At 43.3% G+C, this 15,783-nt stretch overlaps 1 protein-coding gene across 1 annotated transcript; it reads left to right on the top strand.

Annotated features, from left to right (window-relative positions):
- The first annotated feature begins 94 nt into the window (after positions 1-94).
- chrnd (cholinergic receptor, nicotinic, delta (muscle)) lies at positions 95-6,531 on the top strand. Its single transcript, XM_041961595.1, has 12 exons — positions 95-476; positions 1,286-1,431; positions 2,358-2,402; positions 2,498-2,607; positions 3,067-3,222; positions 3,473-3,582; positions 3,794-3,994; positions 4,539-4,650; positions 4,868-4,982; positions 5,121-5,331; positions 5,809-5,927; positions 6,155-6,531. Exons 1-12 carry the CDS (start codon positions 419-421, stop codon positions 6,335-6,337), a joined length of 1,566 nt encoding a protein of 521 aa, XP_041817529.1. The 5' UTR covers positions 95-418; the 3' UTR covers positions 6,338-6,531.
- Positions 6,532-15,783: the final 9,252 nt, after the last annotated feature.

Raw genomic sequence — 15,783 nt, forward strand, 5'->3', positions numbered from 1 at the left:
AATTGACCTACCAGTACATTTATGATACAGCTTGAGCATTTCCTTTCAAATTCTCTCTGGGTCAAAACTTACAGGAAGAAAGTGTTTTTTGACGTTTGCACTGAGTTTATGATATTTCTCTCATCTCTGTCCTTGTAAAAATTAGGGTTTTTTTTTTCAGAGTTGGACATATTGTCACGTGTCTCTAAAACAGAAAGTTCAGATCTTTGTTGTGCTGTTCCTTCTGTGGCTGACCCCCCCCTCCTCTCTCCTGTTTCCCGTACAGAGTGGAGGTGATGGCAGCCGGCTGCTCGGGCCTGCTCCCTCTCTGCTTTCTATTTTCTCTCTGGTTTTCTCAGCTGCCGCCCGTCACTCACTCGGCCGTTTGGCAGAAGGTCGCTGGGTTAAAGGACGCCGGACTTCCCACCACCAGTCAGCCATGAAGCTTCAGCGTGCCGCTCTGGGCGTCGTGTTCCTGCTCACTCTGCTCTCATCTGGTGAGTTACTGTTGTTTTAAAAGTTTACCGACAGATTTACCTTTTGCTGTAAAATCACTTTTATCCAAAGTTTATTTGAGTTTGTTTGACTGACTTGTATTCTTTGAGACCCATACTGACTAGCAGATATTTGGTGTGAGTGCAAATATCTCTATTTTATTTTTGTGGTAAAAGATTTTCAGCACTTTTCCTCTCAGTTATTTCCTTAAAGGGTAATAAAGTCTAAAACAGCTCGAAACATGAGGCACTAAAAGCCTCCACTGAAAGGTTGTTTGCTTCTCACTGAAATTATATAAACATGTAATGATTTTCTTTTACAACACTTTGAACATGTCAGCCTGGGCTTCAGGAGCTTTTGGCAAGATTTTTATAGACCAAACAATTAATCCATTCATCATGAAAACAATCGTCAGATAATCTGACTCAGATTCGTTGATAATGAAAAAGAATTAAATTCCAAGATAAAGTGTAGATGAGTTTTTACTGTAGCTGTGAGGAACCGCCAACTCATCAGATCAGTGGACCGTGATTTCAGAAAAAGCCAATACCCGTGGAAATAAAAACAAACATGTCCGTGTGGTGAACAGTGTTTGAAGGGAAATGTCTGCGAGTCGCAGTGCAGACGGCTGGTGGTGGTACAGCAGCAGTGGAAGCTCAGAGCAGCTGCTACGATACCTGAAACATGACCAGCATGAAAGTATTCACACACACTCACTGTGTGTGTGTGTGTGTGTGTGTGTGTGTGTGTGTGTGTGTGTGTGTGTGTGTGTGTGTGTGTGTGTGTGTGTGTGTGTGTGTGTGTGTGTCAGAGTGCTGGGGCAGGAACGAGGAGGAGCGTCTGATCAACTACCTGCTGAAAGAAAAGGGATACAACAAAGAGCTGCGTCCTGTCGAGAGGCAGCAGGACGCCGTCGATGTTTACCTCGCACTCACACTCTCCAACCTCATCTCTCTGGTACTGTGTGTGTGTGTGTGTGTGTGTGTGTCTTCTTTTTACCTGAATAATCCTCGTCTCCGTTAAGGACTCAGTCGGGATTTAAGGGGATTTAACTGACTCAAACTCAAACAGTCAAGTGACATATTCCCAACAAAGAGAGATGACTTTTTTAAACTTGTGTCGTCGAGATGTCCTCCGCCGTCCTCCGTCCCGAATAGCTGAATATCACGATTTGCTTTACCGGCCGAGTGTGTGAACACATACAAGGAATTCGACTCTGGTGTTAAGTTGCTACACAGAACCATGTACAGCAGGATGGAAATAGACATTCAGCTAAAACAACAAAGCTGAACAGCGTTGAAATAAACACAACTATTATGCACATATGTAAAATATGTATAAAAAGCAGTAATGACCAACAACATACGTCTATATAAAAGTCAAACTGTAAATTTTAAACAAATTTAAAGTAAAAAGGAATAGATATTGAATGGGTAATGTAATAGATGACTTTATATACACAAAGTGGGTATTTATTTACAGTATATGCATGTCTATACAGCACACAGTGTTTGTAACAGTGATGGGCGAAATGTTCATATTAAAGCAGGGAAGAGGCAAAACTTTTAAAGCCACTGAATACTTCAGTGTTGATTTTTTTTTTTGTACTTTACATCATGTACAAAAACACCATTAAAGCTCAGATGTTAAATTTCACGTTCGAAAACTTAATTTAAAAAGGGACTGTTCAAAGTCAGATCGTAAACTTGATCCAGGCTAGCAAAGGAATTAGATATCTGTAAAACAAACAAGAAAATACAGTTCATACATTAAATTAAAACAATAATTAACTGAAACAGTTATTAACATGGAGCTTGTTATCTTTAAAAATTAATAATTGAGTTTGGTCCTCCTCTAATCTGTTATTTGTTCTTTATTTGTAGAAAGAAGTAGACGAGACGCTGCTGACCAATGTATGGATAGATCACGTAAGTTAACTCTTTCGCTTCACATCGGAGGCACCTTTTTCCTCCTGAACATTTTCTGTCTGGTAACTGTCTGGTGGATGTGTGTGTGGTGACAGACGTGGACTGACTACCGGCTGTCGTGGAATACGTCGGAGTTCGACGGCATCGAGATGCTTCGCCTGCCGTCCAACATGGTGTGGCTGCCGGAGATCGTGCTGGAAAACAAGTGAGATTGAGTTTCCTCATTTATTTACACCGTCCAACCTGCAACAAACATGATGTCCTTCAGTCACACTGCTCTGATACACTTACTTTTATTATTTTAAAAGAGCTGGCAGCACAGACTTGCACTGAATTGCTGGACTCATATTTCAGAATCTGGAATCGCCCTTTTAAGCGAAGTCAATAAACTGCACACAGGAAGTGCATTTCCATCTGTAATGTGTCAAAGCAAAGGAAACGTAAGAAATACAAGAGGTAAACATACATTTGTGATTTAAATGTAAAGCTATAAATTGGGAGGCCCAGTCCTTCTTCATCTGAAACTCTGTTTTGTGGTGTTCCCCAGGGCTCGATCCTTGGCCCTGGTCTATTTGCCTCCTGTTCCACTTGGACAGATAATAAGACACTTTAAAGATGATATTGGAATATATATGAAATCCTACCTGCCTTCTCTCTCTGCCAGTAACGATGCCCAGTTCCAGGTGGCCTACTACAGTAACGTCCTGGTGGATCCTACTGGTCTCTGCTACTGGTTGCCTCCCGCCATCTTCCGCTCCTCCTGCTCCATCAGCGTCCAATACTTCCCCTTTGACTGGCAGAACTGCACACTAAAATTCACGTAAGGTGCTTAAACCAGACAGGATCATACTGTCTGGTGTCCGACTTTACATGAAGGCTGTGGTGCATTTAAATACTCTTACACACAGAAATCACAAATAATCACTTTAGATCAACTGCAGATGTTTGTGCAGCACCGGCTCATGTTAAACACTTGTTGTGTTTATATGAACCTGAAACATGTAAATGTGGCAGAAGTTTTCCTCTGAAGGGTGCTTATTTGAAACTCCATTTCCCATGTTGCTTTGCAGCTCTCTGACCTACAATGCAAAAGAGATCAGGATGCTGCTGAAGGAAGAAGAGGACGAAACCAGCAAATGGACGGTGGAGTGGATCATCATTGACCCTGCTAGCTTTACGGGTAATCGTCCTGAGGACATTACATTGACTTACATTAATTTCGTGGTGACTTATCCTTAACCTTAACCCAAGTTTTCACCCTAAAATTTAAAGATTTATTGATTTACATCACGAGGACTTGGCACTTGAAACACTGTGGCCATTACCTCTGTGAAGCCTTGTCCTCATTCTCTGTCTCGTCCTCGGTGTTGTTCTTCGCTGCTTTTCGACAGAGAACGGCGAGTGGGAGATCATCCACCGGCCGGCCAAGAGAAACACCTACAAGCACATTCCCATGGAGAGCAACAAGCACCAGGACATCACCTTCTACCTGGTCATCAAACGCAAACCTCTCTTCTACATCGTCAACATCATCATCCCCTGTGTGCTCATCTCCTTCCTGGCCTCGCTCGTCTACTACCTGCCGGCTGACAGTCAGTGAACATTTACCTCCTTTAATCACAAATACATTTCTCACTTACCTCCAGTGTTGTCGGGCCATGCAGGTAGTTGTAGGTTTAAATGGAAAATGTGTTTATCTTCTGTACTTTCAGTCAGCTGAACTTAAATCTTTAATCTTTAAGATTTAGCGGCTTTGGATAACTTAGTTTGGCTTTAATTCACATTATCACACATTTATTGTAAATGTTAGCAGCTGCTGCTCACATCAGTGTCACTGCAGTACAATACATAGAACATATTTTTCAGTCTCATTAAGTTAGAACTTCATCACATTTATCTAGTTTTACCACATAGCATCTCCCCTTTTTTCCCATTTTTCTCTCATTTTTAAAGATTTCATTTAGATTTCCTAGTACGCTACACTTCCTGCATCAACAATACAAAGACACACAACCCCCACAACAGAGCAAACAACACAAAACAAGCTCAACTCGACTGCCTTCATATCCGCTTCACATAAAATATCCCATTTTCATGATCTGGTTTTTCATTGTGTGTGTGTGTGTGTGTGGACAGGCGGTGAGAAGATGACCTTGTCCATCTCGGTGCTGCTGGCTCAGTCTGTCTTCCTGCTGCTGATCTCTCAAAGGCTGCCGGAGACGTCCATGTCTGTTCCACTTATTGTCAAGTAGGTAAACCACACATGCTGTAGCTGCCAGTGAGTCACCTGGAGATGAAATATGTCGCTTTCATGTTCATGCATCTCTTGTACCAACAAATATTTAATATCAAACACTTAACTCTGATGAAATACAGGATAAGGCCGTGAGAACAATGATGTGACAGCAGATGAACTGGCTTCTTCTCAAGCAGTGTGTGTGTGTGTGTGTGTGTGTGTGTCACAGGTATTTGATGTTCATCATGGTGTTGGTGACGGTGGTGGTGTTGAACTGTGTGGTCGTCCTCAACCTGCACTTCAGGACACCGAGCACACACGTCATGTCTGAATGGACCAAGAGGGTAACACACACACACACACACACACACACACACACACACACACACACACACACACAGACTATAAAGTGTATGACGATGCTGAAAATGTGTATTCTTTATTTCAGTGTTCTCAACATGTTATTTGATCTCTGCATCCAGTTCTTCCTCGAGCGGTTGCCCCGCATCCTGCACATGTCCCGCCCCACAGAGGCGGAGCCATACTGGGATGGAGCGTTGCCACGACGATCCAGCTCAGTGGGCTACATCGCCTCGGCAGAGGAGTACTACAGCGTGAAGTCCCGCAGCGAGCTGATGTTCGAGAAACAGTCGGAGAGACACGGACTGATGACACGAACAACACACGCAGCAAGTACGTCCAGTAATATCAGAAAACATCGAAACCGCAGAAACAGATGATGGATAAAACGCTGACACATCACATTTAAACTGTGGCTTATTTACACATGCAGCAGTTACGGAGCAACATGATCATTCATTTGTAGACGTGTTTGTGTCACCTGATAAATGTCAGTCCAGTATTCTCTCTCTTTTAGCTCTGTTTTTGGTCTCCACCAGCTCCTGAGGGAAATATCTGGCTCTTTAGCAGCTAAATGCTTCACTATGTTCACCAGCTCATCTCTAACTGTGTCTGTCGTCATGAACAGAGGTGTTTGCAGCTTTCTCACGAAAAACATCTTCCTGCTATGTCTGAAAACGAAATTAGGAAGCATTGAAGTGTCCTCAGGATTTCATACAAATCAAATTGTTCTTTATTGTAAGTTTAGTTTCACTGTATTTGTTCTTTTTAAATCATGTTCTTTGTTGATACTTTGGTGTGTGTGTGTAGCTGTGAAGCCACAAGAGGATGGAGGTGTGACAGATCAGCTGTATGCAGAGATCAGGCCGGCTGTGGACGGAGCAAACTACATCATCAAACACATGCGCAACAAGAATGACTACAACGAGGTGAGACGGACAGAAGCACAAGACGATGTGTCATAAAGTGTGGGCGGTGTTGATTGTCTGTGGTTTGAAAAATTAAAGATGTCACACAATTTTGAAGAGCGGCGCCTGTTAGCTGAACGCTTGCGGTGTCAGAATCACACGTTCAGTCGTCCACATACTTTTGGCCATGTATGTAAATCCAACATGTGAGTTTGAAGAGAGCGTGTCACCCGCCGCTGTCTCCACAGGAGAAAGATAACTGGAGTGGGATCGCTCGTACGGTGGACCGACTCTGTCTCTTCCTGGTTACCCCGGTGATGACTTTCGGCACGATCATCATCTTCCTGATGGGAATCTGTAACCACCCTCCACATCTGCCCTTCAAAGGTGACCCACATGACTACAGAGAGGAAAACCCACGCCTGCTGTGATGCGCACACACGCGCACACACACACACACACGTGTCTAATGTTTAAATCCATAAGTTTGTTGCTTCTTCGTTGTTCGCTTGTTTTCCAGCTGCGTGTCTATTTTGTTTCAAATTTGAAGTGAAAAACTAAATCAATGTGTTGCCATTTGAATTTTATAAGTGTGGTTTGATTAAACATTGACGCTCAGCACACATCTTCGTTTTTGTTTGTCATTGTTTCAGAGGACATGTGTGTTGTTGGTTAAATAATCCACTTCTTACCAACATGATGATCCGTTTTTAAAATCGTTTCTTCTTTATTTACAGCAAACGTATAAGTTAATAATAAACACCTGGTGCCTACATTACCCACAATGCAACATGACCACCAACAGTTTAGCTGGAGATATGGGTGTGTTATGCTAGTAGCAGCTAACGTAGCCTGCAGCAGAGATGAGGAGCAGCAGCAGAAGTCTGGTCAGCTCACTTCTTTCTAACTCGACACCAGGTTGGTTTCAGTTCAAACTTGTAGTCTTCAGTCTTTTTAAAAACCGTCAAATTGTCCTCCGACTACCAGGAAACAGTGTGATGGGGCAGTTCCTCCTTAACAGCATATCACAAGCAGTGAGGATCTTAGGTGGCAGGCGCTACCTGCAGCTCCACTGGATGTTCATGCTTTGCTGCTGTTCAGATTGTACCTTCATTGCTGGTCTGCCATCAAAAGAAAAGAAAAGTTCATCATCAGCATAAATTAAGGTGCCTTCATGTTTTGTACTGAGTTTCAGGGGGAGGCTGTGGCTCAGGAGGAAGAGCTACGACAGGGTTCATCCAGGTGTGCAGAGTGATTTAGGTAAATGTACAGTCATTGTGGGAGTGCCTCAGTATTCAATCTGTAAAATATACTTACCATACAAAGGTCTGGTCTTGTTCCTGTCTGTGAACAACACATCATCATCATCAGACAGTGAAGAATTATCAGGAGAGGGCAGGATGTGTTCTCACCTTTTTACACCTGCAGTACAGCACAAGGCCTGTGAGCACCACAGCAGAAATGACTCCGACCACCACAGCTACAGTAATGCCTGTGACATCACTCTGACTGCCTGAAACAGGAAGAGAGTCAGTGAACTGAACTTTCTACAAACCAAAGCACCAGGTGGGCAAAGCCTCCATGTTTGTTTGAAGCCTTTCTGGAGAGTTTGAGACGTTGTTCACTCGGAGCAGATTACGTTTTCATTTCTAGAAATCCACAAAGTTTCGAATGTTTAAAGCAATCATCAGGACAGGTAATGCTGCTGCCAGCACCCAGGCAACCATCTACATCACCATGGCAACATCCTCTGTCAGTGCCTCCACACCTATAAAGTTGCTCACATCTCCCTCTATGTCCCAGTCTATGTCCCAGTCTAAGAGCTGGGCTGAGATCGTAGTGCTAAACTACATTTATGTCATTATTTCTGCACATCTGCTCCCAGTATTCAGTTGATTTTGTTTGAGCTTTGCTCCAGAAAGAGATGTGCCTCCCACGTGTTTGCACCTCTCCTCCACCTGTGCACCATCACAAATTCATCAGCTGCCTCTGGTCGAAAACCGTGTCTAAACACCAAAGCAGTGATTTCATGCTGATCGTTTAAATGACAGAAATGAACGGACTTGAGCTTACCGTCCTGTATTCTCAGAAAGGTGTTGGTTACATGTGTCTCCTCATCATTACTGAGCTCACAGGTGTACATCCCCTCCTGTTTCAAAGATAAGTTCTGTAGTATGAGGCCGCCGGACTCCGACACACCCTTCACCTGCTGCCTCCACTGCTCTGAGACCGGCTGGCTCACGTTGGTCCTGGTCTGGTTCAGGATGATCTGACTGTGGTTGAACATCCAAACGAGGCTGAAGTCCAGGAGGGAAGTGTTTGAGGCTCTGCAGGGGATTCTGGTGTGAGTGCTGGAGGCACTGACAGAAGCTGAGTGATACAACACAAACACAGTAAAACACCTGTGAGTGGCACAGAAACACTGTCAGAAAACAGGTGACGTGATGCAGCTTTTGTGTTTGATCCTGTTTCATTTGCATTGTTGCTATTTTCTCATAATGTAAAAAATCTCTTTCATCTTTACTGTAAAATGTTTGTTTTTGATAATTAAGACCTTTGATTAGTGTGATTTTTGATTTTTCTCCAAAGAGTTTGCTTGTTTCCATTTTTCATCTTCACTAGTCAGTAAATTATATTATTAACAACATGATTTTGGATTTGTCTTGTTTTCATATGACATGCACTGTAAAAGCCCGTCCTACGACAACTGTAAACATTTGTAAAGTCTTTGTGGCCTTAACTTGTGTGGATCTGCTGTACCTGATGAAGGTCTGATGGCTGAATCATTTATAATTGCTGTGCTTCACCAAGATGTTCCTGCTTTTAAATAAAAATTGAGTTTATAATTTAAATCTGCAGGTTTTCTTGCAGTAGTGTCTTGTGTAGTTGCAGGAATCTTGTGCTGATATCAACCAGGTTTATTGAGACGTAATACTCACGCAGTTGCCTCAGAGTGGCTCCCTTCCTGTTCCTGCGAGTGCTGACGGTGCAGGTGTAGACCAGCTCAGAAACACTGTCTGAAGGCATCAGAGAACTGGTGATGTTGTAGAGCTGCTGCTTAGTCTGCTGGACTGCGGTTGTATTCCTGAAGGTCTCGCTGGATGGAGGGCTGGTGGACCAGGTGAGCTCAGGCTCAGGGTAGATCCCCTCTGAGCTGCAGGTGATCCTGTTTTCTACCTGCTCAATGTCGACTTTATGGACCGGAGCTGCAAAAAAAAAAGTTTAGAGTAACAGATATAGAATTTAATTTATAATTTATAATTTAATTAACCAGTGGTTTTCTATATTTACCGTCCACTTTTAGGTTGATAAATGAGTCCTTGTTGCCAGTGCTGGTGCCGGTGAAGCACTTGTATCTGCCCTGGTCCTGAACCTCCACCCTTGTCAGCTGGAGCGAGGCGTTCCCTCTGGAGATCTGGTCCTTGAACAGTGATGTCCTGCCTCTGAAGCGCTGCTCCTGGCGTGCCAGCTGGTCTTGGTTGTGGTAGTAGGAGTGAACATGAGTGTTTCTTGTCGCCTGAATCCAGTGGATGACTGCTTCACTGCCCTCCTGGAAGCTGCACGGTAAGATGCAGCTCTCCATGGAAACACAGGACACCTCAGAGTCTGCAACATCAGGTAGAGCAACATTCTTCATTCATCTTTATTCTGAAGCTAGAAAATAATAAATGAAGGTGCTCACCAGGGTCAGAAGGTGACAGATAGTTGCCTTGTTACTATCATGCATCACTGCAGAGGCCTGCCAGGTTCAGGTCAGGACCCCTGAACCAGAACCTCTGTTAGAAGTGACCGTTAACATGCTGTTATTGGAAAGTAAATCATGCGATTACAGAGAGACACAAAGCCAGCAGAGAGAGCGTTACTGTCGTCCTGATTGGGTTTGGTATTGATTTGGAGTCACTGGCTCACATCGTGGCTAAATCATGAATTTTTCAGACAAATATTAAATACTGAAATAAAAATTCAATTAAATCAGGTGTGTCCTCTTTGTCCAGTATAGTGATAAAACTGGGTGTTGTTGCACGAAAACCACTAAAAAAAACTTTACTTTCTACACAAACATTTATGTCAATCTAGAAAATTCCCTCTGGGAAATTTTGAAAGGGACATGGGGGGCTACTGCCGGCCAGCAGGGACAAGCTCCAATTGTGGCAGTGGCAGCAAGCAGTGGCACTTCCTGTGGCAGCATAATTCTGCCGTGGCATTTGCCGCAGTCCTTGGCAGCTGCCACGGCATTTGCCAGTGTCTGTGGCAGCTTCCACGGGCGTGCTGCGGCAAATGCTGGTCCTGAGTGTTTTTCAATGATACATTTAGTGATATGATTGGGCTGGGGGATTAATTAATGAGTAATGCTGCCATGAATTAGTCTGTATATAATAGCATTAATTAAGCAATCAATAATTGTTTTATTAAATGTAACTATATGTAATTAAGTTTAATTCAGAAAGCTTGTTGTTTGCACGCTGTGTACTGTTTTTTAAAAGTATGACCAGTATAATATACATGAAAGTGCATGATTTGTTTCCGCCTATGGCCTGAAAAAAATAAAACGAAAAAGAATGACAATGAATCTCAATTGAATCTGCCAGGGCAAGTGCAGGTCCTGAGTGTTCTTTCTTTCTTTCTATCTATCTATCTATCTATCCATCTATCCATCTATCCATCTATCCATCCATCCATCCATCCATCCATCCATCCATCCATCCATCCATCCTGTTATTTTTATGCTTTAATCAGGCGTTTTTATCATGGTATCACGTTTTTTAGATAGAGGGTGAGTTACTATATGTGCTGCTAAATTAAAAAAAAAACAGGTAAACCAGCTCCCTACATCACCTACGGCAATCATCCCCAGTGCCCACGTGACCCAAGCCCTGTGCATCACCGTGGCAACCAGACCAAGCAAATCAAGAGACGAATAATCCACCAGTGACACAGTTCGGCTCCTACATACATTATGTGTGTGCAGTCCGACAATATGTCGAATTTTTGCGAACCTTGCCCATGTTTTGTTATTATTTAAGGGACAAAGTTGGCAAGTAAGGAGGATAAAAGGCAAGGTAAGTACAGAAGTGATAATCTGTCAGAAATGCATCCTTTGAAATTTAGATTAATTTGTTTCAACAAAGTTTCCAGATACGGTTTTAATGACAAAGCCAGATTTATTGACACATTTCGGGTTTGAGGCTTCAATATTTTAATTGCTCCCCATACCTGGCAACCCTGGAGGGTATCAAGTGGAGAATCAACGCCCACCAGAACTGGCAAACAAGGATCACATTTTAAAAAAACATCTCAGAGACACAGTTTATTTCTTGGAAACTAATCAAGGTATGAAAAACAGAGTGTATGGCGGGATTAATTTATATATAGATATAGACATAGATGTGTGTGTGTGTGCGTGTGGCAGCGTTGATCATAAATTAATCCTGCAGCCTAATCGCATCACTGAATAGGGGAAAACCACTCAGGACCTGCACTTGCCCTGGCAGATTCAATTGAGATTCATTGTCATTTTTTATTTTTTTCAGGCCATAGGCGGAAACAAATCATGTACTTTCATGTATATTATACTGGTCATATTTTTAAAAAACAGTACACAGCACGTAAACAACAAGCTTAATTAATGCTATTATACTACTGGCCCATTTGCCGCAGCACGCCCGTGGAAGCTGCCACAGACAGCAGCAAATGCCGTGGCAGTTGCCACGGATACTGGCAAATGTCGTGGCAGCTGCCAGGACAGCGGCAAATGCCGTGGAAGCTGCCACAGACAGCAGCAAATGCCGTGGCAGTTGCCACGGATACTGGCAAATGTCGTGGCAGCTGCCAGGACAGCGGCAAATGCCGTGGCAGCTGCCACAGACAGCGGCACATGCCTAGGCAGCTGCCAGGACAGCGGCAAATGCCGTGGCAGCTGCCACAGACTGTGGTAAATGCCACGGCAGAATTATGCTGCCACAGGAAGTGCCACTGCTTGCTGCCACTGCCACAATTGGAGCTTGCTGTCTCTCCAGCCGGGGGAAACCATCTCTGTCAACATACACATGATCATCTTTCACTGAGCAATGATTGAGGAGCACATTAAGTCTTCTCTGTGTGTATCTCTGTAATCAAGTTACTTGTATGTGCATGCGTGTGTGTGTGTATGTGCTAACGGCGCTAATAGAGCTAACGGCGTTAACAAGGGGGCAGGGGGGATGGGGTTTTCATCATGCATTTGTGTGTGTGTGTGTGTGTGTGTGTGTATCTGTCGTTGTGTGTGACTGCGTATGTGTGTGTCTTCGTCTGTTTGTGTGTGTGTGTCTACTTGAACTACACATTTATCAAATTCTCCTAAAAAACTGTTTCCTCGTTCCTTCCCTCCCTGCGTGGTTTCCCTTTCCTTCAATGACGGACTAAGACGCAGGGAAAAGACGTAAGTGAGGGAAACGTGGATAAAATTTTGAGAAATGGGATGTTTCCATCGTGTTTACTGTTAGTGATCACTGATCAATCGAAGCTGTCAGATCACGTCCTTTAACGAGACTCGGGACAGTTGGAAAACGTATCTGTGTGAACCTAAACATGGATCTTATTATTATTATTATTATTATGGTTGTGATTATGATTATTATGTTTATTATCATTATTAAATATCATTATTTTCAGAGGCCTACACGTTTTTTAAGATGACTTCCGGCTCGGGCGTATTCTCCGATTACTCGGAAGTAAAAGCAGCTTCAGACAGAAGATTTTCGGAGCGACAGAGATACACAACAAGATGCACAACAAACAACCACACGGAGCGGCTGCCAGTGAACGCCTCACTGACCTACCTCCACTGGCAGGAGTCAAAATCCTCAGAAAAGTCCCGACCAGCAGACCCAGAGCACAGGACACTCCCTCCATGTTCAGAAATCTCTGACTGCAGGAGAGAGGAGCTGATCCAGTTATCCAGGGGCTCCAGGTCCCTCTGCTGGTCTCGCAGCATCTGACAACATGCAGGAAAACATGTTGTGCATGCAGGTTCACTCTGAGAGCTGCAGAGAAGGACGACAGAGCAAACACATGGAGAAGGGAAAATATTCAGGGAGAGTAACTCAATGCTGGAATGTAACTAAGTACATTTATGTAGTATTGGAAAGCTAGCAAATAACAAACATCACCTTCAGCACCAAACTGATTGGTCAACCACAGGTAAGCTCTCAAATTAATGGACAGGAGGCTGCCAACTTCAATTAAATTAGCTAATTTATTTACACATTCAATAATTCATAAAAAACAGATTATAACTACAGGGCAGCTAATCGAGCTGGACTGCGCTGTGTCATACACACTCATGGCATGGGATGCAAGGAGGTACAATACACTAGGCTGAGATGCAGGACAAGATGCTTGTAGCTGCCGAGCAATCACTTGGCAACAACCTCAGAGACAGGTAAATAGTGGCTCAAAAAAATCAAGATAACAAACCCACAGCAAACAGTAATAATCATATGATCACACACACACACACACACACACACACAAAACGAATGCCACTGCAAACTCACACCAGGGACCTTCAAACAGGCTGTCTCTGAGTTGAGGAAAAGGATCGCACATGCGCATAAATGTATCGCACTTCACCCGTAAAATTATTGCACATTGCCCAGGACAGAATCGCACTCAGCTCAGATTAATTACCAAAATATCATATGAACTCAACGACGAATGAAAGAAAACAACTGAAAAATGGCCCGTTGATTAAAAAAAAAACTCTTAATGTGGGAAAGAAAACAGTGACATAGTGTTGCGCAGGACGACAGTTCTATAAAACAGACACAGAATTAGCCAATTGTACAGCAAATTAGAAATTAAAAATGTTTGTTTAAACAACGTAAAGCCAATATGCTGTACCTTTCAGAAAGCATACAGCAGCCAAACCAGCGGCGTGTGTGATGCTGCAGTGGCTGCGCTGCAAGAGGAAAAACAATTTATAGCTCCTGTCGCACTATTTCCATTAAACTGAATCAATAGCTTGATATACAATCTACAAGACAAGATACATTTATGATGCGTTTCTTTCACTTTGAGTGCCAAAGAACGTTATTTCTGTGAGTATAAAACCTACCGAAAGAAACGTTTGGTCTTCCTCGCGGCACGTGTCACCACCACGCTTCCTCCTACAGCAGCCAGGCCACAGTGACAGAAGGGGGAAGCACTCCCTTCCGTTGCTCTATAAGTAGCCTTCCTCCAATCATGCCATTTTCCTCATTACATTCACTCATCATATTTTTTACTAAACTCGAAGTTCAATGTGTGAAGTGCACATTTAAGATACTTGATGTCGACTAATTTTCTGTTATATTTTCAGTGAGTTGGTTAAAACTCTATTAACATAATAGTGCACTTAAACCAGGCATGTCCAAACTATTCCATAAAGGGCCGTGTGGCTGCAGGTTTTCGTTCCAACCAAGGAGGAGCACACCAGGCCAACCAATCAACATCAAGGGATCCCTTAGTTATCAGCTGAAGACTGAGATCATCTGATTAATTGATTCCAGCCTGGTGTGCTCCTCCTTGGTTGGAACGAAAACCTGCAGCCACACGGCCCTTTATGGAATAGTTTGGACATGCCTGACTTAAACTATACAGAATAAGACAACATGAATTTTGAACTGTCACAACTTACTCAAATGTGTATTTTTACTCACTAATCTATACATTTATTTGCCATTCAGTGAAACACATACAGGTACACACAGAGGTTATAACCTGGGACTCCCCACCAGCAAACAATATTAATAACTATTTATTACAATTTTAGGGTTTAAGGTTCAGGCTTGAACTTTGACCTCCATTGCTCTCCAGTTCTCACTGCTCACCTTCTTCTCCTTTGACTGAGGGCTGTGGAGGACTCGGGGGGACTGATGGTTGGTTTATCGGAGCTGTGCCTACATGACGATTAGAAGTGCATGATGTTGATATACAAAGACATCAGTTAAATGTTTTTATGGGTGTATTCTATGTATGTTTCTCATACAGTTCACTTTTAGGTTGATAAATGACTCCTTGTTGCCAGTGCTGGTGCCGGTGTAGCACTTGTATCTTCCCTGGTCCTGAACCTCCACCCCCGTCAGCTGGAGCGAGGCGTTCCCTCTGGAGATCTGGTCCCTTGAACAATGATGTCCTGCCTCTGAAGAGCTGGTCCTGGCGTGCCAGCTGGTCTTGGTTGTGTCTCTTGTCACCTGAATCCAGTGGATGACTGCTTCACTGCCCCCCTGGAAGCTGCACGGTAAGATGCAGCTCTCCATGGAAACACAGGACACCTCAGGGTCTGCACCATCAGGTAGAGCAACATCAGTGACTATTCATGTATTTGTCACCTTGTGCTGCACAAACAAAGAAAATTACAACAAGAACAAAACCACATCGTAAAGAAATTCTTCAGGAGTTATTTGACAGCTGCTGCAGGTTGAACTGCAGGTTCTGCTACCTGCTGTGCGTGTGTGTGTGTGTGTCGCAACAGGTTCTGCAGGATTCCACTGAAATCTGATCTGAAAATGGAATCTAAATAACGCTCTCAGTTCCTTTCACCTCGACTGCAGATTCATTTATTTCATATATACAGTATATAACAACAGTATTGCTGTCATGAGCCAGGATGCTGAGAGATCAGTGTGTGAGATTTCTGCCTCCACTTCCATACAAGGAAAGTTTATTGTGCTCAAAGTATGAGTTGTACGAATCAGATTCAGTTTATCTGCTACTGTCTCAGAGGATCATATCTTAAAACAGTGGCAGATACCACTTTCATACTCTGAAAGTGGTATCTGCTATACTATCAATCCAACCGTGACTGATGCGGTACACCAAGTTTAGACATATCTGTGATTTAATCTGTGATGTTTTT

This window comes from Chelmon rostratus, chromosome 20 (genome assembly GCF_017976325.1).
Source record: "Chelmon rostratus isolate fCheRos1 chromosome 20, fCheRos1.pri, whole genome shotgun sequence".
Taxonomy (NCBI): Eukaryota; Metazoa; Chordata; class Actinopteri; order Chaetodontiformes; family Chaetodontidae; genus Chelmon; species Chelmon rostratus.